General features: G+C 48.3%; 6 protein-coding genes across 6 annotated transcripts; 5 read left to right on the top strand and 1 right to left on the bottom strand.

Moving 5' to 3' along the window:
* Positions 1-729: 729 nt before the first annotated feature.
* BJ212DRAFT_1356655 (Metallo-hydrolase oxidoreductase) lies at positions 730-3,826 on the top strand. Its single transcript, XM_041335711.1, has 11 exons — positions 730-1,089; positions 1,141-1,186; positions 1,237-1,328; positions 1,378-1,956; positions 2,011-2,200; positions 2,312-2,458; positions 2,511-2,660; positions 2,714-2,968; positions 3,025-3,166; positions 3,217-3,467; positions 3,520-3,826. The coding sequence occupies exons 1-11, from the start codon at positions 893-895 to the stop codon at positions 3,739-3,741; spliced, it is 2,271 nt and encodes a 756-aa protein (XP_041192946.1). The 5' UTR covers positions 730-892; the 3' UTR covers positions 3,742-3,826.
* Positions 3,827-4,364: 538 nt separating this feature from the next.
* Positions 4,365-6,217, top strand: BJ212DRAFT_1356632 (aryl-alcohol dehydrogenase; the record flags this gene model as incomplete). The annotated part of the gene is made up of 13 exons (XM_041335710.1): positions 4,365-4,416; positions 4,473-4,536; positions 4,597-4,633; positions 4,686-4,775; positions 4,829-4,930; positions 4,990-5,056; positions 5,109-5,146; positions 5,202-5,277; positions 5,332-5,346; positions 5,404-5,504; positions 5,556-5,650; positions 5,707-5,757; positions 5,810-6,217. Coding segments are annotated over exons 1-13 (910 nt in total), but the record flags the coding sequence as incomplete, so codon positions are not given.
* A 3,149-nt stretch (positions 6,218-9,366) lies between these two features.
* Positions 9,367-10,660, top strand: BJ212DRAFT_213029 (uncharacterized protein). The gene has a single exon (XM_041342665.1). The coding sequence runs from the start codon at positions 9,472-9,474 to the stop codon at positions 10,513-10,515; it is 1,044 nt and encodes a 347-aa protein (XP_041192944.1). The 5' UTR covers positions 9,367-9,471; the 3' UTR covers positions 10,516-10,660.
* A 1,285-nt stretch (positions 10,661-11,945) lies between these two features.
* On the top strand, positions 11,946-12,905 carry BJ212DRAFT_1299956 (uncharacterized protein; the record flags this gene model as incomplete). Its single annotated transcript, XM_041332946.1, has 6 exons — positions 11,946-12,053; positions 12,123-12,203; positions 12,264-12,419; positions 12,516-12,568; positions 12,651-12,806; positions 12,860-12,905. The coding sequence occupies 6 exons, from the start codon at positions 11,946-11,948 to the stop codon at positions 12,903-12,905; spliced, it is 600 nt and encodes a 199-aa protein (XP_041192943.1).
* Positions 12,906-13,165: 260 nt separating this feature from the next.
* BJ212DRAFT_213240 (uncharacterized protein) lies at positions 13,166-13,922 on the top strand. Its single transcript, XM_041342666.1, has 4 exons — positions 13,166-13,238; positions 13,353-13,580; positions 13,631-13,704; positions 13,753-13,922. Exons 2-3 carry the CDS (start codon positions 13,369-13,371, stop codon positions 13,701-13,703), a joined length of 285 nt encoding a protein of 94 aa, XP_041192942.1. The 5' UTR covers positions 13,166-13,238; positions 13,353-13,368; the 3' UTR covers position 13,704; positions 13,753-13,922.
* BJ212DRAFT_1568725 (uncharacterized protein) lies at positions 13,811-22,532 on the bottom strand (the record flags this gene model as incomplete). The annotated part of the gene is given in 21 exon segments (XM_041342011.1): positions 13,811-14,134; positions 14,184-14,750; positions 14,801-15,071; positions 15,095-15,153; positions 15,204-15,482; positions 15,534-15,985; positions 16,034-16,149; positions 16,196-16,276; positions 16,329-16,515; positions 16,567-17,545; positions 17,602-17,682; positions 17,776-17,795; positions 17,842-18,487; positions 19,125-19,278; positions 19,330-19,385; positions 19,438-19,460; positions 19,520-20,870; positions 20,928-21,031; positions 21,051-21,094; positions 21,147-21,880; positions 21,940-22,532. The coding sequence occupies 21 exon segments, from the start codon at positions 22,375-22,377 to the stop codon at positions 13,811-13,813; spliced, it is 6,966 nt and encodes a 2,321-aa protein (XP_041192941.1). The 5' UTR covers positions 22,378-22,532.
* Positions 22,533-22,734: the final 202 nt, after the last annotated feature.

The raw sequence follows: 22,734 nt of genomic DNA, 5'->3' as shown, positions 1-22,734 counted from the left end.
TGACGACTCCTTATATATATTGCGCCTGATCCAAAGTCAATAACAGTCAGGCACCATAAATATTAGATAAATGGTCAAGAGCTTCACCTTGTCACAGTCATCATTTTGAGTTTGTCTACGAACGAGGGCATGCATACAAAGATGAACGTGTATGAACACGCATGTCTTGTTCATGTGCAGTACGATGCAGAGGCTGCGAGATATGGTGTCCTGCAATACAGACATTCAATGAACATGTGGACCATGAGTAAGAATCCTCGCACGCGATATGGATCAAAGACTCATGATAGTCTCGGTGAGAGCCTTGACATGATCTATTTCATCTTGAGGCCGATCGGAGTGCGAGGTTGTAGGTCTCCCGATGGCCTAGAAAATATGTTCGTAAGCATTGCGAGAAACCAACTCTAATTCACATGATTTCAATCATGAAAAAAAGACGGAGTCACGGTCCCCGTGGTCTGATCACTGAGGGATTAGATTCCAACGCACCTCGTACAATGTTCGAGCATTCGAATCAAGAATATGTCTAGCTTGGTCGACCTGTTCCCTAGAACGCTGCTTTTGCTTCTTCTTTGAAGAAGATTTGGCTGCGCTCCTGCGGATTTCCTGGGGACCAAGAACTGCGCGTTTATTTTGAGTTTTGCCAGTCTTACCCATGCCTTCGAGATGCTAGTGCAAAAATCAAACAAAGTCGCCGCTTACGTCAGTATCTTTCCTCGTCTAACTTTGAATCTGATTTTCTAACCCAGCTTTCTCTGTTACTAGGTTGAGAAATTCACCATTTCTTCTGCTTTTCCTGTGACCTTAAGTCTGGCTATATCGTGAACCTTGAGACTGTTCTGGATTGCCACATCATCAACTTGGACGCAGACGTTAAAGGGCGAGCAAAGTTATGGCAGACTCACCAACTCTGAGTGTCACGCTCCTTGGTGCAGGTCAAGAGGTGGGAAGATCCTGCTGCGTGCTGCAGTACAGGGGGAAAACCATTGTCTGTGACACAGGAGTGCACCCTGCGTACAGCGGTATGGCTTCGCTCCCATTTGTGGATGAACTTGATTGGAGCACGGTAGACGCGATTTTGATCACTCAGTGCGCGATACGTCCCCTAGAATTATTTTGACAACTTAATTCGATCTTCAGCTTTCACCTTGATCATGCTGCTGCCCTGACTTACATCATGGAAAAGGCAGGCTATATTTTATTTCTGGCCGACTCAGACTTGACCGGATATGTTAGACCAACTTTAGGGATGGTAAGGGTAAGGTGTACATGACGCATCCTACGAAAGCTGTGCACAAGTTCATGATGCAAGATTTTGTTCGAACGAGGTATGTTCGGCACTGATGCGAAAACAACTGATCCAATAAACAACGACAGTTCGTCGTCCTCCGATGCCCTATTCACTCCCCTTGAAATGAACATGTCGCTGTCGTCGATTATCCCGGTCTCTGCACATCAATTGATTACACCTTGTCCTGGAGTTTCGTTCATTCCTTATCATGCAGGCCATGTATTGGGTGCATGCATGTTTCTCATTGATATAGCTGGCCTCAAGATTCTGTACACAGGGGACTATTCTCGCGAAGAAGACCGACATCTTGTCAAGGCAGAAGTTCCCCCTGTTCGGCCGGATGTCCTCATTGTCGAAAGTACATACGGCGTTCAGAGCTTAGAAGGTCGCGATGAGAAGGAGCTGCGTTTTACGAGTCTCGTTCACTCAATTATTAGGCGTGGAGGACACGTCCTTCTACCCACTTTTGCTCTTGGACGAGCTCAGGAACTTCTTCTTATCCTCGATGAATATTGGAAGAAGCATCCAGACCTGCACAACGTGCCCATTTACTATGCTTCTAACCTGGCACGCAAATGCATGGCTGTATATCAGACGTACATACATACAATGAACTCGAACATTCGCTCGAGGTTCGCGAAGCGAGACAATCCATTTGTATTCAAGTGCGTGGAACGTTAACACGCTTTCGGAAGTTATCCTGACCGCCTCTGTTTTAGGCATATATCTAATCTTCCACAACCACGCGGCTGGGAACGGAAAATCGCGGATGGCCCACCATGCGTTGTATTGGCAAGTCCAGGTTTTCTTCAAACTGGACCCAGTCGTGAATTACTCGAACTTTGGGCGCCTGACTCTCGAAATGGACTCATTATTACTGGATACTCTATCGAAGGAACACTGGCTCGGGTGAGTTGTCTTATGTGTAAAATTGTACCGCGATTTGCGTGTCTCCTAATGACAAATTCGTTTTCCGCACCTCATACTTGAGTGACAAGATCTGAACTTTTTTCAAATCAGGACATCATGACTGAACCAGATGAGATTATTGGACTGAAGGGCAACACTATCCCGCGAAAAATATCAGTCGACTATCTTTCTTTTAGTGCGCACGTGGACTACTCTCAGAATTCCGAATTCATCGAGCTGGTGAAGGCTCAACATGTGGTAAGTGCCCGTACAAATTTGACGTCGCCTTACTCAAGTCCTATTACCAAAGGTTCTAGTTCACGGGGAGCAAACAGCAATGGGGCGTCTCAAAGCAGCCATGACTGCAAAATTCAAGGATCGCGATGAGGATGTGAAGATCCACACCCCTCGTAACCTTGAAACTCTCGAGCTATCCTTCCGCGGGGAACGTGTGGCAAAGGTCTCGAGGTTTAATCTTGAATGATGCGGATTAATTAACGCAATTGCATCTAGGCGATTGGTACTCTGGCTAGTAAGGCTCCTCAAGAAAACGACATCATATCAGGATTGCTTGTTTCCAAGGATTATTCTTATACCCTTCTCGATCCGCGTGATTTGAAAGACTTCGCTGGGTTATCGACTTGCACTGTCACTCAGCGACAGAAGGTAGTCCTTGGCGTGGGCTGGGACCTTGTGCGGTGGCATCTGGAAGGAATGTACGGTAGTGTTGAAGAGGGTTTGGACAAAGATGGCGTGAAGGTGATTCGGGTAAGAGATATCTGATTCAAAGTAGATGGAGATGATCCACTGATAGGTCTGAACAGGTTATGGGTGCTGTCGACGTCAAACACACTGCAGAACACGAACTCACGCTTGAGTGGGACTCGACCGCAAGTAACGACATGATTGCCGATTCTGTTTTAGCTCTTATTACGGGCATTGACAAAAGTCCTGCCTCTGTAAAATGTGGGTGATGCATTGCATAATTTATCATGGACGTTGTTAAGTTTATTTAGTAACCTCACAGCAACATTCACATACTCATCACCCTCACTCGGACCATCATGAAGGTGATCAGTCTATCACTAGAATCCAGCGGATTGCATGGTTCTTGGATGCACATTTCGGTGATGTGGAGCTGCACATGCCCGAAGCAGGTGGTGAACAAGACCAAGACCAAGAACAGGGCGACAAGAGCGAACCAGCATTGATCGTGCGGATGGATGACTCAGGAGAAGCTGATGCACACATAAATCTAGTAACCTTGGTACGTATTGACGTTGACGTACCCACCACCCTGCTCAATTGACCCATTGTAGGTGGTGTCGTGTCCAAGCGACACCATGCGTAAGCGTGTTGAAGCAGTATTGGACATGGCTATAACTACAGTGAGCTCCCTCGCGGAATCTTTCGCCACCGGGGTCAGTATGTCCCCTGAAGACACGGACCCGAGGCAAGAAAAATCCACCTCACCCGAACATACGGATACGAAAAGTCTAGAGGATACGATGACTACCAGTGAAGCTGATATTGCTTCATGATGATTGTAATTTCGTCTACTGTAGCCTGTCTTTGTAGTGCCGAATATTTATTAATGATGTTATACTGCTACATGAGCTCAATAATATGCCACCATGCAGCGACCGAAGCCAAAAGCCCAAGCTGAAAGGCAGTAAGTAGCAAGTGCTTCATGGTTTTGTCACTCTTGAATTATGCTTACTCTGAGTCTGACTGCTAATTATACTGCACTAGCAACAAGATGATGGATTACTTATCCTTCTAGTTACACGGTGATCTCCCATTCAGCAAACACGATGTTTATTTTCAGCGGTACGCAGCAGTACGCAGCAATAGTCTGCTAAGCACATCCGCCGGCCGCGGCCCGGGGGAATAAGTTCAAGCCGAGATAACAAAGAATCTTGCTCTTCCCAAACCAGGATATCTCGCAGGTCCCATGGACAATTTGCCGCTATTATACCGCTGATAACGTTCCGATGGCATTAATTTATAAGGCGGTAGTTCTGAGCTCTCAGAATATCGTCTTCGCCCCCAACCCAACCAATAGCGATTATGTCGACTACACAGAAGAGGATGCCTTATGGTATGTTATTGGTTGTTCGTTTAGCGATGCTACTAATAGACCGCCTACTATGAAGTTCGCCTAGGCAACTCTGGGCTCAAAGTTTCCAAGATCATTCTGGGAACAATGCAGTATGGTGTGTAGAGCGTTTACTCGCGCACATGACTAAAGTCGCCTGATTCTTCAATATAGGTACCAGCGAGTGGCAAGATTGGGTTCTTGGAGAGGAAGAAGCTCTTGTCCACATCAAGGCTGCGTGAGTGCTATTGTCGCGTAACTTCGATGCCAAAGCGCGTTTTTACCATCAATATTGAAGTTATGACGCGGGCATCAACACCTTTGACACGGCGGATGTAAGATAGAACACCTCTTCACCTGGCATGAACTACTTATTGATATGATTAGATGTACTCCAATGGACTTTCTGAGGTCGTACTTGGAAATGTCATCAAAAAGCTCGACTTACCGCGGGATGAGATTGTAGTCATGACCAAGGTCAGACCTGCAATGTATTGGTTGTTTACAGGTCTTAACAAATAAACATCTAGGTCTATAATGTTGTTGGCCACACTCCGGGTGAAAAGGTCTTCAGGTCGGCTGCACATCCTGATCAACTAGGCTATGTTAATCAAAGGGGTTTGAGTCGCAAGGTGTGTTGGCTCCTGTGGATTTGTTCAAACTGTTGTACTATCTGATCTTACACAAATAGCACATTTTCGCATCCATCAAGAAGAGTCTAGAGCGCTTGCAACTTGATTATGTTGATGTTCTGCAGTGTTCGTCTTGACCCAGTGTTGGGCTAAAGATTCGAGATTGATTGATTTTCAGGTCATCGCTTTGACACAGAGACGCCGATTGAAGAGACGGTATGTCAGCGCCATGCCTTTTCAGCGTCTATTGACCGACCTGTATCATACTTAGATGCAAGCCCTCCATGACGTCGTGCAGGCTGGCTATGTCCGGTACATTGGCATGTCTTCATGTTGGGCTTACCAATGTACGTCTTGACATCTATTCTATGCATGTTTCCGGTCTCACAATACATCTTCAGTCCAAGCAATGCAAAGTGAGATCATAACTTTGGTGTGAGCGAGTCGAAATCTAACAGCATGTATCTGTTTAGATTATGCGATCACAAACCACCTCACACCTTTCATTTCTATGCAGAATCACCACAGTTTGATCTATCGCGAAGAGGAACGAGAAATGTTCCCCACACTCAAGGTTTGTTTTGTTTGTCTTTGTCTCTTCCTTGTCTCCTGATTATCATAATAGATGTTTGGCGTTGGATGCATCCCTTGGTCACCACTTGCCCGAGGACTACTCACCCGCCCTCTTGGCCAGCAGACAATTCGTGGAAAGACTGACTTGTTAGTTGTCATCATCTGGATCTAACCATGAGTCATTCATAAAAAATAACGTATAGGGCCATCAACTCATACGTCCAACATGAGTCTGACAAAGACATTATGAACCGGTGAGAATGGCGTCACCCCTCGATCTAGCGGATTCTGAAGCGATACGCATAGCCTCGAGGAAGTTGCGAAGAAGAAAGGTGCAAGCATGGCGCAAATAGCTCTTGCTTGGTCGATGGCACAAGACGCTGTCACGGCGCCAATCGTTGGGACAACGTCTCTTAAGAACCTGCAGGATCTTCTCGGTAAGTGTTGCAATCAAAGAGCAGACATCTTGATATGATTCTTCTTTAGGCGCCGTCAATATCACTCTTACCGCAGAAGAACTTAAGTACTTAGAGGAGCCTTATCAACCAAAGTCTGTCGTTGGTCACAAATAATTTTCTTCCGACAACGAAGCCGTGACTGGTTCGAAAAGAACATGTTGTGGTTAGTAGATCACGTTTGTAACCAGAACTGTACGAGGCTAATACTGTATGTATATATACAATGTTACGTAGTGGCTTCTGCGTTGATCAAATGACTCGGAATATAACCGCACCGTGATGCAACATATTCGTGCCCACGAATGGGGGGCGCCGATCAATATTTGCAGGGTTGCGTGGTATTTGCCATTCTTAATTTGTCAATGCCTGTTTTTCTTCTCCCCCTATGAACCAATCTAGCAGCTGACGTGGCTAGAAGACAGCAAACGGCTTGTGCATTTCAGGACTCTGGGACAGCTGCATCACTTAACGCATTAATACAACCACGTCTATTCGCAAACACTCGGATCCAGCTCTTGGTCTGGCCTTGCCATTGTTAATAACTTATCAGCTTACTCTACGAAACGTGCCTATCGCTACTTTGCCGAGTTGGAATACATCAGTTCCACCCCGTTCTATTAGTGTTTCGTTATTTTTTTAAAAAAGGTTGGTTATTTTATACATTAACCTGACTTATGCCCTTCACAGAAGCATTAGCAGACATCGTGTCACACTTCACGTGTGCATAACGGGCGCCATCTACTATTGGATACATGATGCCTATGCTATCAGCCTCGTCGCACTATGGTCATCACCGACATCCGAACTACCTAGGTTCTGATCAGTGACTATGTTGAGACAGGATTGCCAAGTCATGGCGTTCTCAAGCAACCCTGAATTACTATTTGTCTATGGTACCACGCCCGCTCGAGCTTTGCTGAATTTTCGAATCTAGCACATCTGATTTCACCCGTGTTCACTGCTATATGAAACGTAGTACAGTCAACACTGTTACACTTGCAGTCCCAAGAACTGAAGCAACCTGGTTGCGGTCCGCAACGGCCCTAGGCTACTTTAATGTTTAAATATTGCTCGTTTGTCATTTTTTTCTGAGTGTTTCTTCGCACTCGGCTGCCGTTTGTTCTCTTATTAACCGGTGTAACTTGCAGGAATGAATATCAAGTGACTACCAGCTGTGGAATTCGGAAGCAAGGTCCGACGACATGGAAGTACTAATGTGACAACTGCTGAATTGTGTCAGAAAAGCAACGGGCTTGTCAGGCATGTTGGCCTTTCTTTTCGTAGGGGCTATGTGGTAACCCCACGCACTGCGTGTTCGTTATGGCCGGCAACGCTCTGGAGGGTATGACGCCCTCATGGCGGTAAAAAAAACATCTCCAAACGCAGAATGAATCTTATATGTTCCAAGTGCTGCATGGCTAACTAAATTTTTCCCCGTCCAAAATGACGTGAGAAATCTTCATCGAAACTTTTGTGACTGATGGCAGTTGGATGGTAGGTCTGGAAGACAGTGCGACTCTAAAAACGCGCGGGTGAACACTAGATCTCAGAAAGTTTTTCGCGGGAGGTATGTCGTCGCAACAGGTTATACTCGTGACCAGCTACCTCATGCAATCATGACAAGGAGTGGTATAATTACTACAAGACAGGGCGAAGATCAACAACGGCCAGTTCCTGAAGTGCTGCCGGTGGGCTATACTGCCGAAGAGCGAATCGATGTTCTGATGGTGGCGGTAAGTAGCATCAACTTTAAGGAACGCTTGCAGTTGGACCTCGTCCGCTCGAAAAGGCGAGAATGAATTTGGCGTGCCAAACACCTGACGTGCACTCTGGATGTTGATGGGAACCAAAGTCTCAAGTCCCCACACTGGAGTTTATTGGACATACTGCGCTAACAATAAACTTTGCTTTGACAGAGCCAAGAACATGATGCGTATGATGTGAAGACTGCCGGTGGGCTAAGGTAGTGCAGCGACGGTGAGGACGGTATTACTTGATCCCGTTGACATAAGGTCCTACATAGATGATCCCGACGACTCACACGATGTTCAGTTGCATCAACATTCGCCACAAGATCGGTCGTCCTCTGGCGAGAATTCGCTCTGCGTGGCCAATATCTGACTCCGGCTTGGCGCTGATACGCTAGGAGAACCGACGTCATAAAGCGGACGGAAGGGTACATCAACACTAAAAGCATTCGAATTGACCATGTCGACTGGGCGCAGCACTCACTCCCTGAACTTTGCTTGACAGGGGAAAGAAGCCAAGCTGCGGATGGCCTGCCGAGGTGATGCAGGTAGAGGAAACAACGTCCCCTCCGAACTGCCACGTCCACGGTTCCACTCGAGGTTATGATGCCCCTAGGGAAGCCGCCCATAATAGGATTGCCAAGCACAGGAATCAAGTATATGAATCTTGCGAGCTGCGTGTGACAAGGCATGATTTACTCGCGCCAACGTCATGTCTAAAAATGAGGGACTCGGGCTGTATACTATTCCGTCCAAGTGATCTTGGCTCGATAATGCGGGGTCATATTTTAAGTCAGGGAGACATGACAGGAGAATACACCTGAAACACGGTCAGAAAAGTTCTATGGACAGATGTGATACATATCCCGAGACATATTTATGAATATTAATTTCGAATATGTCCCCCGATTTGAGCAGCATTTGTTGAGGACTCTTGTTTGGCCGTGTCTCGCAGGTGTTACAAGATACGATGTGATAGGTCATCAGATGCCATTGCCCGATGTTCACGTATATTAGAAGGGTTTGAACGCCTCGAACGGGCGTGACAAAGTTCTAGGGAGGCCTCGAGGGATTTGCTGGACAACTATATACCCTGGGAGGAAGTTCGTGTACTGTTAAGAGGAAGAGTGTGCTCTTGGCAAGAGGTGTCAGCGCACATGGGTGATTTTGAAATATGACAACTTCGAGAAAGTTCTAGTTGTGGACAATTATAGTGATGACGACACTGCCCACGAACAAGCTGCCTCGCACAGCGGAAATGCTTCTGTAAATCGATTGGGGTAGATGCGGAAGGAAGAGACCGGTGGGCGGAGAGTTGTAGACGGGTGCCTTCCCGGTACTGGACTAATACATACTGCGCAGCTGGGAGAAGTGTTAATAACTGGGTTTACATTTAAATCGAGGCGCTATTATGAATCACCGTGGGTCTGTGGAGTGGAGAGAAGGATGCTGTCCACGTTGACGACTGAGGTGGCCATACGTGAAAGATCTGAGAGGGAAGTACCAGTTCTTGCCTTTACCTCCTTGATAATTGATGCAAGATCATACTAAGATCGAGAAACTGTGCACAGGCGCGCTACTGGCGGAAGCTAATCATTTTGATCTGGCCAAAGGCCAGATCTCGACTCGGATCTTGGTGAGCGGTTATTGTACCCCGGGGACTGAGTCACTTCGAATTCAGTATTCAGTATTTAGCTTTGCGTTCTCCATTTGAACTGAGCTCCCAATTGATGTTGATTTCCTTCCAGTACCACCCAACATCATGGCCGCAGTTTTACGCTCACCAGCTACACAGTCACCTGTCCTCGCAGCCCAACACCTGCCACCCTCATCAACCTCGAGAGCAAGTAACTCTTCTTGCTCGCACGCGCATAGCGCCAGCATCCCAATGCGTCGCATTAGATTCGCACCCCTCCCTGAGCCCACTGCTCAAGTTGACGATTTGGAACAAAATGCCATCATGGACACCCACTCACGCACACTCTCTCCACTGTCCTCCAACACCATCAACGTCCAACACAGTGCACCCTCCAATCCAAAACCAAAGTCATCCCTTTCTCGCCAATTCAACTTGTTCAAACGCTCTTCCACTGACCCAACCCCCCATCCTCCTCAACCACATGACTTCAGTGCCCCACTCTCCCGATCCGCATCCATTCCCTCTAATGACAGTCAATCAAGATGTCTCTCCACCGCCCCCTCTCCATCTAGCTCTCAAACTCGTCCTTCCAATTCCTTTACCTCAAATGGCGACCACCATGCAATGCCAAAAAATCACTTCCCCAGTCCTCCCACCCCACCTCCCCTCCAACACGCCCAAAAGTCCCTACAGATGGTAGGCACATGCTCAACGGACGAGTCTACCGTTCAAAACGCCAACCACTCACAAACCTCTTTGCAAATGCGCACGATGAACCCGAGTTTGTGGAATGGGGGTACGGCGGCATGGGCAGTGTCAGCTGCAGCAGCAATTCAAAGTATTCCGTCCTCGCCAAAGGCACCCCTGCCCTGCTTTCCCACGGTCACGCCCAGAACGTCGTCGGTGGGGGCCATGATGATGCTGCGAGGCAAAAGAAAGATGACGTGGGTGCATCTGATTCAGCAGGAGGCGATGGTGATGACTGGAGTGGCATGGCATGGGTTCGCAAACGACGACAAGAGAGAGAACGGCTCGCGAGGGGCAATACGTGCTAGTGCAGAGCGGTGGAGTAGCAAGAGCAAGTGCAGGGAGGTGAAGCGCAATAGGCCGATCACCTCAGAGTATCCACTGGAGTTACTAACCTATATCATGAGATTTACTATTTAACAGGTCATACTTGGAAAACGGCTCAAAAAGCCCAACTTACCTCGGGATGAGGTTGTAGTCATAGCAAAGGTCTGACCTGTGATGCATTTGTTGTTTATGGATCGTAATGAATACGTCTATATGTTATTAGCCGCGGAACCCCGAATGAACACTGTCAGGATTAGTACACTTGACTTGAAGACCTGTTCATCGATTAGGTCTTCGAGTCAAGTGTACACCCTGATCGACTAGGCTATGTCGATCAGATGGTGTGGTGTTAAGTCACAAGGTGTGTTGCATGGACAGGATAGATGTTAAAACGTACATTCACCGACTCCCAGCTGGACGTTAGTGGGAAGAGAAAATTTTCGTTAACATATGTAACACTGATCGATCGATGTGTGGGAACATTTTGGAAAAACTATACAGTTGACATCATAACAATGTTGATGAATCCTTGGTCTAAGGCAGTCTGACAGTCGTCAGTGTCGATCGTCTCTACAGCGAAAAAACTTGTGTACGTCTTTTCAGCTTCTCTCGGTGTCCTTATTTTATGGATGAACTTCATATTCAGAATCTCTACTTCTTTCAAAATACCCTAGCACGTCTCCTCGAATCCTCGATGGCTACAGATTTTCCCCTCACAACATCCTTCATGATTCACAAACATATTTTTGTACTACCCACGATATCACGAATCCGTATATGCAACGGCCGAAATTTTTAGTTGTTGGTTACAACAATCACTACAGTAACAGTTTGTGTCTTAGATGTGGTCCCGCCAAGTTTGAGAAAAAAAAACAACTCCCGCTATAACAGCGCCTTTGAAGTCCACATCGACGTGAGATAGTCAGGGAGAGTTTTCGGGCGAAGGCGCTCCCGGCCTCAGGATCCAGAGAGAAGTTAGGATTGCAGCTTTATCAGTGAGGCGCTGAATCATGGTGGAAGAGGGAGAGGGAGATGGGAAAAATGAAACACTATGTCGACGAGGTCCACGGAGTGAACGTTTGAACGATCGTCGCAGCAGAGAAGCAAGAGGTGCGAAAATATTTGTTTGTTGTTCGCTCAAAGACTAAACTCTATTTCCTCCGCTCGTACCTCGCTACGTAATAGAGTGGGTGGCAAACTGCCACTAAGTGAAGTGGGGCCCTCGGCGATTTCTGTACGAGCCTCTCCAGAGGACTGAGCTTGAACTTGCCCAAAGGACCGGATTTTCGAGATCAAATTCACCACCAGTTGCGCTGGCACACTCAGGGGCCTCCTGACTTCGAGTTGATGCGACCAAAGAAGGACTGATCACCTGCAAGTTGAAGACATACATATAAATGCATATAAATGCGACGGTAATCGTTGGGTCCAATCGACTTATGGTATGAATAAATGGTTGGTTAAACTTGTACGGACATTGCGAATATAAAATGTTCTGACACCAAGCACTGTTGTATTTCATCATGGCTCTGATGTTATCAAGCTTCCTCACTGCGATCGCTACCTTGCTGGAGACTGGAGTAACCTCGGATTCTAGGTGGCGGTGCACTACAACCTTGAGCGACGCGAATGTACGTTCTTTATGCTGACCATGCCGTCGATCATGCTGTTGAAAGTGTCGTATCTATCATTATGTCTAGCTCGTCGCAGACCAGCTGCAGCTGCATTACTACAATACTTCCGCGGGCCAGTACAACCACGGCGAATTGTGGACCGATGCAGTACGATGCCAGCTACATACAACGTCTTGATCTCGCACAAACATTCGATTTACATTCAAGAATACATTTGAGGATTTGCACAACTTGATGCTGGCAACTGGTTGTGACGACTTTGAAAATGTCGCAGATACCTCGTACATAGGGAAGGCAGCCTTGGAGCCTAAAATGGTCACAGCCTGGGCGAAATTCCTTGGTGATAACAACGATGATGCCCAGGTGAGAGGTTTTACAAGTCTGCGATAAATCAAGATAGCAGTGCATATATTGTAGATTCCCCCCTCTTTTTAAAGCCTTCCTGATGTCGGATCACAGTCTAGTGCGGCCAAAATTTGTGACATGATTGCAAGGGAATGGCGGAGGTGGAGGTAATGCTAATCACGATCTTTCCCACCTGTAACTGATCTTGCTGAACTATCTAGTGTGGTGATCTACTGATCACACGTACAGGGATGTCATCACGAATGAACTGTTTTTGCTGACTTCGGCTGCTGCGTACCTGCCAACGAAGAAGGAAACGTACCTTAAAAATGCGGACAAGGTGGTTATTACATGGCCGTTCTCAACAACAAACGCTGCCACGACAGTCACAGGAATGGTCTCGGTGTATGTATTTCATATTTGCTCCTCAACGTGACGTTGTGAGCCTGTATTTACAGTAATTGCTTCCGGCCCAATGTGTGGCCCCAGTGGACTGTTCAATAATGACCTTGATTTGAGGACGTGTCAGAATAATGGGCAAGTTAGTGCATCTCATTACCACTACAGCATCCATTGCTAACCACAGAAGAAGCTGGACTACCAGGACCTATAACCAAGTATGTCAGACATTTGATCGCCGTGTTGACAAGCAACTGATGTGAACTGCCTGTACGAAAGGCTGTTGTCGTTTCAGGTCTCGTAGCTCTTTATACTGCAACGGGCAACACAGCTGAAGTCGGCTTGGATACAACTATAAAATTCCACGGCTCACTCACTGGCAATGGCATACTGAGAGAGTCCTGTGACTCGGCGGATAAAACATGCAACCACGATCAGGTACTGTTTTTCCGCGAAGTATTTATACATGTACCTGGTGATTTTCCTACCAATAACAAATTTTCAAGGTGGGATCACTTGAGTAAGACATTTCTTGGCTGACAGGTTCCATAGGGTATCTGAACTGAACATGTCCAGTAATACTTGGACAACACCAGTGACATTTCTCGCATCGCCAAATACAGCCATTTCCTTGGCTTTTAGCATTCGGGTATTGTACGCCACGCGACTGATTCTGCGCACGATGTCGGATTGGTGTGGTATACCGCGGATCGGGGGCGGTCACAGCGGAGTCCAGAGGCCTCGGCGAGTGGCCTTCGGGCCTTTATATCTGCTGCAAAGGTACGGCGATCTATTTGCCTGTTCAACACTGAAATTCACGGGAACATCAGTATGGTCCATGCTGATGCATCATTTTATTTCATTCAGATCCGTTTGAGAAACACTATATTCAAATCATCCTAGAGTAAGACATCAGTATCATAAGGAAAATACCATATATAAATATTCCTAGAAGCACGGCTACATCAAAACAAGGCTCGATGGCACATTAGAAGAAATTAATATATTTACTACCCTTCCTCCGCCATCTCCCTGCGATGAAATGGGTAAATTCTGGGTATTCCACCCGCTGGTGGCTCTTCGTCTTCAGGGATCGTTTCCTCTGAGTAACCTCTCCAGTTGCCAGATGCTGTCGCGGGGTCATTGTCATCAGGTACTGCAACAACCAGAGCGCGTTCTAGCGCTTTTTCGCCTCTCTTCTTCAGACGCAGATGCATGGCGGATTGCAGTGACTCAACATAAGAATCGTACTTCACGATTTCAGTGAGCAGGAATTGCGACTTCTTCTCCCAATTACTCTGGGCTTTCCCTCCGTTCGTTGAACGTGGCGTGTACTAAAACAGAAATCAGCTGGGCACGAGTGGAGAGATCAAAATGACAAACCAGAGCGTTCATCGGTTCCCTCAGTTCATTATGATGCTTGAGATCCTTCTTCAACATATGTACATATTTCTGAAGTGCCTCGAGCTGGGTTTCCTCGTCATGAATGCTGGATATCGAGGGTGGAATAGGAGGCTTCCAATCATTGATGAACAATCTCTCCGACCACGACGAATGAGCGCGGACGGTAGCGGCACTCTCTTTCCACCCAAGTTTGCTTCGGGTACTCCGCCCGCTGCGTACGCTCATCGAATCGGCGCGATCGTGTTCGGGTTTCTGGTCGTCTGATGCAGAGCGTCCATTCAAAGCATCGGCGACACGATTCCAGCCATACTCCATGTTGGAGACGCCACCTGCTAATGGCTCTTTGCTGGTACGTGCCGCCCAGTAGTTGCACGTCGAGACCCACTCGTTGACGAGCTCCTCTGTACCAGCTTGGAAAAAGAATACGCCACCGTTAGCCAAGGTTAAGACCATGCAGTGGGGACGTTGTCTGTTGTAGCCTGGTGGAGGTAAAGAGTGGGCTAGCGAATGAGATAGCTGTACTGTGCCAACGGAGTGGGCGTTTTCCTACGAGAGGGTGTCAACTAACAATCCGAAAACAATAAAATAATACACACCAGCCAATTACCACCACCAACGACGGCAGAGAACCCTCCACCATGATCTCCAAACGTGAACATATTCAGCTCCCCTCTTTGGATGACCACGAAAACATCCATCCAGTTCTTAGATTTTGCTCTCTTGCCCGCGGACTCCCAGTACTGTTTGCGGCAAAGCATTCCCTCCTTTGCCCATGGCGCCCCGAGAAGTGCAAGTTCTTCATCTGTGATACTAATAGTTGTCGAGCTAGATTCATGACTGCGGTAGCTGCGTCCTCGTCCTCCTGTGCTTCCCTGATGATTGTATGCGACAGATTGGACGCGAAACCAAGAGAAGGGGTGAGGAAATTACCCATAGAGCTGTGCATGCCCTACGCCAACCTGTCAGTACTCCATGTAGTCAAATGTCTCAGACGCCTACCTCACGAGTCGAGGTCACATAACTCGGTGACGGGCTGACACGCCCATCGATACTGCTGTTGCTGCTGTAAGGACTGTAGCTTGGCGTGAGTATCGACTGAATACCCCGGATACTACCCCGCTTGAGTGTCGTGAGCCGGTCCGACGGTCCGCGGTAGCTGCGATTGCGACTGATGAGATGCGGTGCCCCTGGAGCGAGAGATGATGTTGAAACACGAGCCATGAACGTGGTTCCTAGGGGTTGCAAGATCTGCTGGCTCTTGACTGCAGTATACATTTCCTAAGAGAATCCATGAGCCAAAAGGTTTGTCCAGAATCTCGGCGTAGCTACCTTAAGCAGGTTTTCCATATCTACCTCCCAGCTCCTGTCAAACGCAACCGATGAGGGAGCAGTACTCGGAGGTTTCGATTCTGGACCAGAGGAATGCTGGAAAGATGTAGTACTACTATTCAGCGAGGGCTGCGCTGTCGAAACGGCAGAAGAAGCCGCAGCTGAAGCGAAGAATGTATCTTTGGAGATACTATTCCAGCTTGCAACACTGCCACTTCTCTTTGACCGAGCGAGGGACTGCGTCTCGGTGCCGTCAGATGCCGTCAACGGCCCGCTGCTATTATCATCGTTCAGATCTGGACTCGAACCGTAGCGACTCGGGTGATTCTGCGACTGAATGGCCATCATCGTGTTGCGGACGAATTGACTCCTCGACATCCTGTTTGCAATATCTGCGATGTGGAGGTCGGTGTTTAAGAGGAGAATGGAGTAGACGACCGCATGGATGACGCCTGAAGAGTATGTTAGTACAAGTGACGAGCTCATGATTGTTGACGCACTGGCACTCCCGTATAGACGCGTAGGATTGCAATCCCAGAATCGTCGACTGAGTTCCTCGAGAATTCGATCCACTTGCTGGGTCTCAGCCTTAAGATACAACTTTGCACAAAGATGTCTAGAGGGGATTAATACGATCCACCAGTATTTCAATTATCACCCACCTAAACGCAACATCAAGCCTCAGCCCCGTAAAGTCAAAGTAGTTCATGTAGTGATGGAGCGCTGTCTTGTTAACTTGCCCACTGTTGCAGCACGTTCTCAGTAGAGTCATAAAACGAGGAACGAAATACTTACTGTCCGCCCAACCACTCTGCGATCTTCTCCTTCGGTAAGAAATCCTCATCCTCGGTATAGCACTTCGCAGCCAAATCCTTCCCCCTCTCTTCATCCGAATCTTCCGTCCGTACAAACGACGGATTAGATGCATATCGGTTTAGAATGAGATCATTAGTTGTCAGCTCCTGATGAGCCTGAGAAGAAGCTAAAAGCACGTCATCAGCATTACCCACGCACAAAAATAACCAAAACTCACGTGGCCGAACATCATCAATCACAGGGATCAAAGACGGCTCAGAGCTCGAAGCTACAGAGTGATGTTGGACGCGAAGACGAGACATGTCGCGGTACGAAGACTGCATCTGGTTACCGTATCCTTTACCCCTCAAAGGGCCTGACAAAGGGCTCGACCCGTGCCGAAGCGCGGTTACTCTCGGCGAACCGAGTGCTCCGGATCCGGAACGAGACCGTGAAGGCGTTTGAAGGGAAGACGAACGTGGCGGGACGATAGGTTCCACTGAAAGCCCGCCTCTTGAGGGGGGTCTTATATCCGTATTAAAATCCAGCGACGACTGAGTGGGCAACGTCACAATCGGAGTGGACGGAGGAACAGGGGGTAACAGCGGAGATTTTGAAGAATCCCCTTGAAACCTGAACTCAGGAGTCTGAGTTTTCAACCGCGCACGTCTCGCAGGCGTAGAAGGGTCACGCAAGTCAAGCGATGAACCAGAGTCCGGATCCAGTTGAGACAAAACACCCTTCAAATCACTAAGAATCCCGTGAAGCGAGGAAGAAGACTCCCAAGCCTGGAGTTCGGTAGGGGAAGAGTCCTTGGGAGGAAGCGTGGGCGCAGGAGAGGAAGAAACGTTTAGATTTTGTAAATTGATGTCGTTCACGCTCATGCTTCGTCGCTTGCTATGACAAATAAACCTGCCGTCTGGCTTTGGTTTGTTGTTAAAACGCGTGCCAGAAGGCGGCCCTTGGTCTCGTGTTCGTGACATGGAATCGATTACGACAAGAGACCGATCGTCTAAATCATCAGTGGCTGGACCGAGATGGATGGGAGGTAGGGGTTTGTGATCTGTAGAATTCGAAGAGGAGCTTGCAAAAGCATCAGAGGTGGGGGATATGGCGGAACGAGAGGCGTCGTCTGGTAGCGGGGGAACAGGAGGGGCAAAACTGTCTACGAAAGACGGTCTTGAGCGCGGAGACCCAGTGATGGAAGCATCCGTCCGCTAAACAACCCATCTCATGAGCCTATATTGATCCTAAAGAAAGCAACCACACTCACCGAGCGGTCCCGCGTCGTCGACTGACCCAGCATCTTACCCAGAAACGCGCTTGTCTTGGCTCTTACAGATTTAGTCGGTACCTAGCCCTCACATTCAACTCCCAGTCATCACACAAAAGAAAGGAAGAAAGAAACGCACCTTATCTTTATCACCAGTATCCCTATCCTTCATACTTCCACTCCTTGTTCTCGGGCTAGCCATAACCCACTCCGAACTCGGACTCGACAACTCTCTCGGACCAAGCTTCGACGGCCTCACCACCGCAGGTGACACATTCACCATCGGGTTCCCAGGCGAAGCAGACGAAGAGGCAGAAGGAGGGGAACCCGCAGAAGTCGATGATCTCGGACGCGGAGGCCCAACTCCAAGTCTCGACACCCCCCCTCCATGCACCGGCAACGGCGGCTCCGTGCGTTTCTCAACCTGCGGAACCACCCCACCCCTCTCTTTTGCTTTTCGCACGAGCGTGGCGAGGTCGGGGCTGCTGCTCGTACCAGACGCACGGTACAAGCTTCGCCTTCTAGTCTGCATGTCAGGGTCTTCGGCATCGTAGAAAACGTCGTTGGAGCTGGTCGTAGAGGGACATCTCGCGGAGGAGGGGCCGGGATAAGGGCCTGGGGATGGTGAAGGTGGGACGATGACAGGTGTAGGCGGTCCGTGGGCGCGTGTCAACAGCGTCCGCGATTCCCTCGATGGGGGTCGGGGTGAAAGCGAAGTGAATTCATGCGCGGGGGGAGCAGGGCTGTCAGATACGCCCAGTGTGTTGATATCAAGGCTCTCTTTAAGCTTCACCGTGCCCCCATGCCTCAATGCCTGTTCGAAATTAAGGTCGGTGCGAGAGATACGACGGGATTCTTTAAAGTCTTTTGAAGCTACAGGTTGGAGCTGGCCATTGGAGAAGGAGGCGGTCGGCATCGGAGTCAGGGAGCGTTGCTGGGGAGGAGGAGGCGCATATTTGAAGAATGAAGCCAGGTTGAATGAAATTTAATGGTAGTCGTGTCGTTCGTACAGCGTCTGGGATCAAAACGAAAGTTTTCAAAAAAAAAAAACAAAGACACAAAACAGTTTGGAACTAGAACTTTGCACTTTGCCAATTGCAAGCGGAATGGAAGCGCTTTGCAAATTTCTGATACAATTTCGCGTGTCCAACCTAGGGAAGCTGCTAGGGTCGTCGTATTCTACACCTCTTTGGGAATAAACCATCGTACTGGAAGACATAATCATGCAAGACAGAACATGATGTACACGTATGCAAGCAAGCAAAGAGATGAAGCGGATGGAAAGGAAAATAATCTATGGTCAAATGGAATATCTACGTACCATCCTGCGATCCGCGCAAGAACAAAAAAAAATATAATTCGGACCACATAACAGGAAAAATCATACATCAGACAATCATCAAATCAAGTCTCATAAACCAGCCACGTCACCCAGACGCCGTAGGTGCACTAGGCATGTGCCCACTCGTAGACGTCCGACGCTGTCTCTTCAACGCAACGGGGGGAGACGGGCCCAGCCCCACTCTATTCGCATTCGTCACTCCTCGGCCGTTTGCAAATCCAGTCGGCACCGTGCTAGTCGTCGACGCACGGGGCCGAGTATTCGATGATGCAAGTTTGGGCAATCCAGCGCCCCCTTTGCGTGCATTTCCGTTGGGCGCACCAGAAGCCCGGTTCCTACCATGACGACATCAGACATCGCCCGAATAATAATAATTAATTACGAACCGTTTCTTAATCACGTCCGTCTTCAACGACAGCGGACGAACGACACCATGCAGTTTCTTTTCTCGGAATCAGCATCAATACGAAGCATCAAGTACGTCAAGAACTCACAAAAAATAACCCGCATGCATTGCCTGTGCGTAAATACCATCAGTCAGTCAACACCCCAAAATTACCGGCGAAAAACACGCACACAAAGGTTGCCCTTCGGGATCACGTCTCCAAAGCGGCGTATTCGTAGTCTGGCAATTCGTACATGATGTGGGCGGCTGGTCACCATCATCACTACTACATTTCGGATTCCCATTGCTCCCGTCTCTTGTACTCAGATCAGGGGTACTCGTTGCTGATCGCGATACGGTCCCAATTGTGGGGCTCAGCGCAGAAACCGATTTCTTACGCCTGATTTCCTGGGCGATGCGTTTCGTAGACGCAATCTTCCGCATCTGATTCCGTGAGTTGGGGCCCGTGGTGGTACCTTCGACAGATGGAGGTGAGGAAGCGCTCGAGGTTAAATATGGTTCAGGGGATGCGGTCGAACTGGACGTAATGCCATTGCCCCATCCGTCGCTTGATGGACTAGGATGGTAGCTCTGCAAGACCCCGTCGCCATGCTCCACTGGAAGAATCTGTGTGGGATCAACCGTATATGGGCCTTGTGAGAGATTGACGCTGGTGTCAATGTTTCCAAACGGAAGTCCAAGGAGATGGCTGAAGTCGTCTGACGGAAAGTTGGCAGCGGCGCTGAGATTCCGATATCCTTCCGCCATTGCTGCACTTGCGGCCACGGCGGCAGCCGAGAGACCCTCATTAACGCCCGAAGAAGACCCATAAGTAGAACCGTTGAGAGGATGTGAAACAGAATCATGGAACGACGAATGAGAATCGTCTGTGGCGTGGAGCATATGCGAGAATTCGTTATGTGAGCTACCGTGCATATCAAACATCCCATAGTCCCGCGGGAAGCAGAAATTGAAAGGGGTGGAAGGGAAGGGACTGGTGCTCACGTACTGATCTGGCTCCTGAGTGGTGCGGGGATTGCCGTCTACATTGGAGGGGTCTGCGCGCAGCATGCTCTCTGCATGAGGTGCATCTGCTCTCCGTTTCTGCCCAATTAGACTATCGGGCGACAAGGGCTTGCCATTGACCTGATGTCTGCCGCTGACACCGGTAAATAGACCCTCCCGCTTGACAGTATGATCGAAACTCGTTTTTCGCACGTGCCTGGGGAAGGCACGTGCTTTGGGTGACTGATCTGGCAGCAATTTCGAACCTCCGTGGAAACCGAAAGAGGGGAGCGAGGATGGGTGGAAAGCGGGCGTATCGAGGGCAGAGAGGGAGTTGTTGAGTTGACCGAGTTGTTGGTCGTGATGGAGTCCGTTAGTGAAAGAGAGCGAATCGTGGTCGACTTGACCTTCATAAACGGCTGGAAGGGTACCAGAAAGTCCAGAGCGGGGTGCCGAAGAAGACCCCGGATAAGAGCGATGAGCAGATGTCCCAGGTATTGGAATACTAGGCGAGGAAGCGAGGCTTTCGAGATGTGACTCCCTACTTGAATAGCTATTCCGTCTGTCCCTGTCACCGTTGGTTGGGTGGCTCACGGAGGGGAAATGATATCGAGAATCAGTTTGAGGGAGGACCACACCATGATGATCAAAGACTGCTGCGGACTGCGGTGGCCTTGAACGGGAAGCGAGATTGAGGTCTCCAGTCCATTGATATACGAGAGCGAGATCTGCTCATTGCACGCCAGTCCATGGCCACGACACTAGATGAGCGTTAAAAGGATGTCAGACATCACGTAATAATTTAGAACTCACTCGTCATCTTCTACGCCATCTTGATTTGTACCGTCAAACCCGATGACTTGGACCTTTGCTTTGCCCTTGTCGATTCTACGACCTCTTTCCTCGTCAGGATCAGGGATGGGAGTTGGAACAGCTTCTGATTTAATATCTGAGTTGGCGTTTGCTGCTTCCTCTTCTTCTTTCTTCTTCTTTAAAGCGAGAGCCATCATTCTCCAGGTGATGTTTTCCATTCTCTGAGCGTGAGGTAAATTCGCCTTTTGCCTAGCGTACATCTTCCAGACTTGAGTTGCAAGGGGATCTTGTTTGGCAAGCTTTTCTGGGTCACTTTCGTCAAAAGGAGATTCGAGGTCGGGTGAACCAGAAAGTCTAGGAGAAGTATAGGTGCTCGGAGAGTGATCAGGATGCGGGGAACCAAAGAGATCATCTGAAAAAATGTCGCTGAATATTGCGGATTTTGACTCAATTGTTTCTGAGGGAGAGGAAAGCTTGTTAGAAGAGAGAGGGGAGGGTTCTGGATGTGAAGGTATTGTGAGCTGAGTTAGGGGGGAATACAACGGAGTTGAAGGAGTCGTAGAAGCGGGGGACATCCATAGGGATGGGGGTAGACCAGTGTTAGAGCGCTCAGCAGGATGATCGAAATTTGAAAACTCTGTCGCTGAGGGGGATAGGAGAGGAAATGAATTTGTACTTCCATCTGGACGTGAGTTTGTGCCTCTTGATAAATTGAGGTTCAAAGTGTCGTTGTTCTATTAAAAATGTTTAAAATATTACGCTGCGGATGATTATTTATGAATGAATTACTTACGATTGTACGACGAGGACGAGAGTCATGAGGTGGACGAGTAGGCATTGGTTGTTCGGTGGAAGAGTGGACCCTAGTTAAGGATGGTCTGAGAGGGTAATGGCCGGAGATGGAAGTTGGCGCATGTGACCAAGATGATGAAGGATGTTCAGTGTAATGTCTTGAATGATGATGATCTGGACGTGGTACTGGAAATACGCCATTAGCAGCCAATGTTGCAAAGACTGAAGGGTTCAAAGGGGCAGAGAATAAGGAGTTCCATTCGTTTGTTGAGATGTGGTGAGTGTCATCCGAATGATGGAGCATGGATGGATAGTAGCTAGGATGTGATGAACTAGGGTCGGATGAGAATGAAGTGGTAGTAGTGGTCGGAAGTTCGGATACCGGCCATGAAGTAACGATATTTTTATGATCGTCAGATGAATTTGTTGATGGGGACATCCGTGATCCTTGAAGTACTAGAACATAAAAAATTGGGAAAAGGAGGAGAGGAGGTACCACACAACACAATGACCCCAGATACAAGTTAAATTATACATATACTATCCCCTCTGCCCTTATAAAATTCACATGTCTATTAAGTGTCCGGGGTCACTGTGGCGTCTAGCAGGACGATCTTACATCAAATATAATTTTCATCTCCTAGCTTATTTTAGTCTGCAAGCCGTCACCCACTTTCTTCTCCTGCTCAGTTTTTTCTCACACTTTACATAGCGCCAAGCCGGTCGGATCTCCCTTTGCCTAATTTTATCCAACCACTACCGTATAATCCCCACAGGCAAAGGGCATATACATAAT

The sequence above is a fragment of the Suillus subaureus genome (genome assembly GCF_016647635.1).
Source record: "Suillus subaureus strain MN1 chromosome Unknown BJ212scaffold_17, whole genome shotgun sequence".
NCBI lineage: Eukaryota > Fungi > Basidiomycota > Agaricomycetes > Boletales > Suillaceae > Suillus > Suillus subaureus.
The sequence above is the reverse complement of the archived record's forward strand: the minus strand, read 5'-3'. Positions and strand labels throughout refer to the sequence as shown.

Excerpts from the sequence above, each read along its gene's own strand:
- BJ212DRAFT_1356655 (XM_041335711.1), top strand. The coding sequence starts at position 893 with ATGGCAGACTCACCAACTCTGAGTGTCACGCTCCTTGGTGCAGGTCAA. Across the intron at positions 1,090-1,140 it reads GACGCGATTTTGATCACTCA|CTTTCACCTTGATCATGCTG; the intron begins GTGCGCGATACG and ends TTCGATCTTCAG. Across the intron at positions 1,187-1,236 it reads TGACTTACATCATGGAAAAG|ACCAACTTTAGGGATGGTAA; the intron begins GCAGGCTATATT and ends CGGATATGTTAG.
- BJ212DRAFT_213029 (XM_041342665.1), top strand. The coding sequence starts at position 9,472 with ATGGCCGCAGTTTTACGCTCACCAGCTACACAGTCACCTGTCCTCGCA.
- BJ212DRAFT_213240 (XM_041342666.1), top strand. The coding sequence starts at position 13,369 with ATGTCCAGTAATACTTGGACAACACCAGTGACATTTCTCGCATCGCCA. Across the intron at positions 13,581-13,630 it reads CCTTTATATCTGCTGCAAAG|TATGGTCCATGCTGATGCAT; the intron begins GTACGGCGATCT and ends CGGGAACATCAG.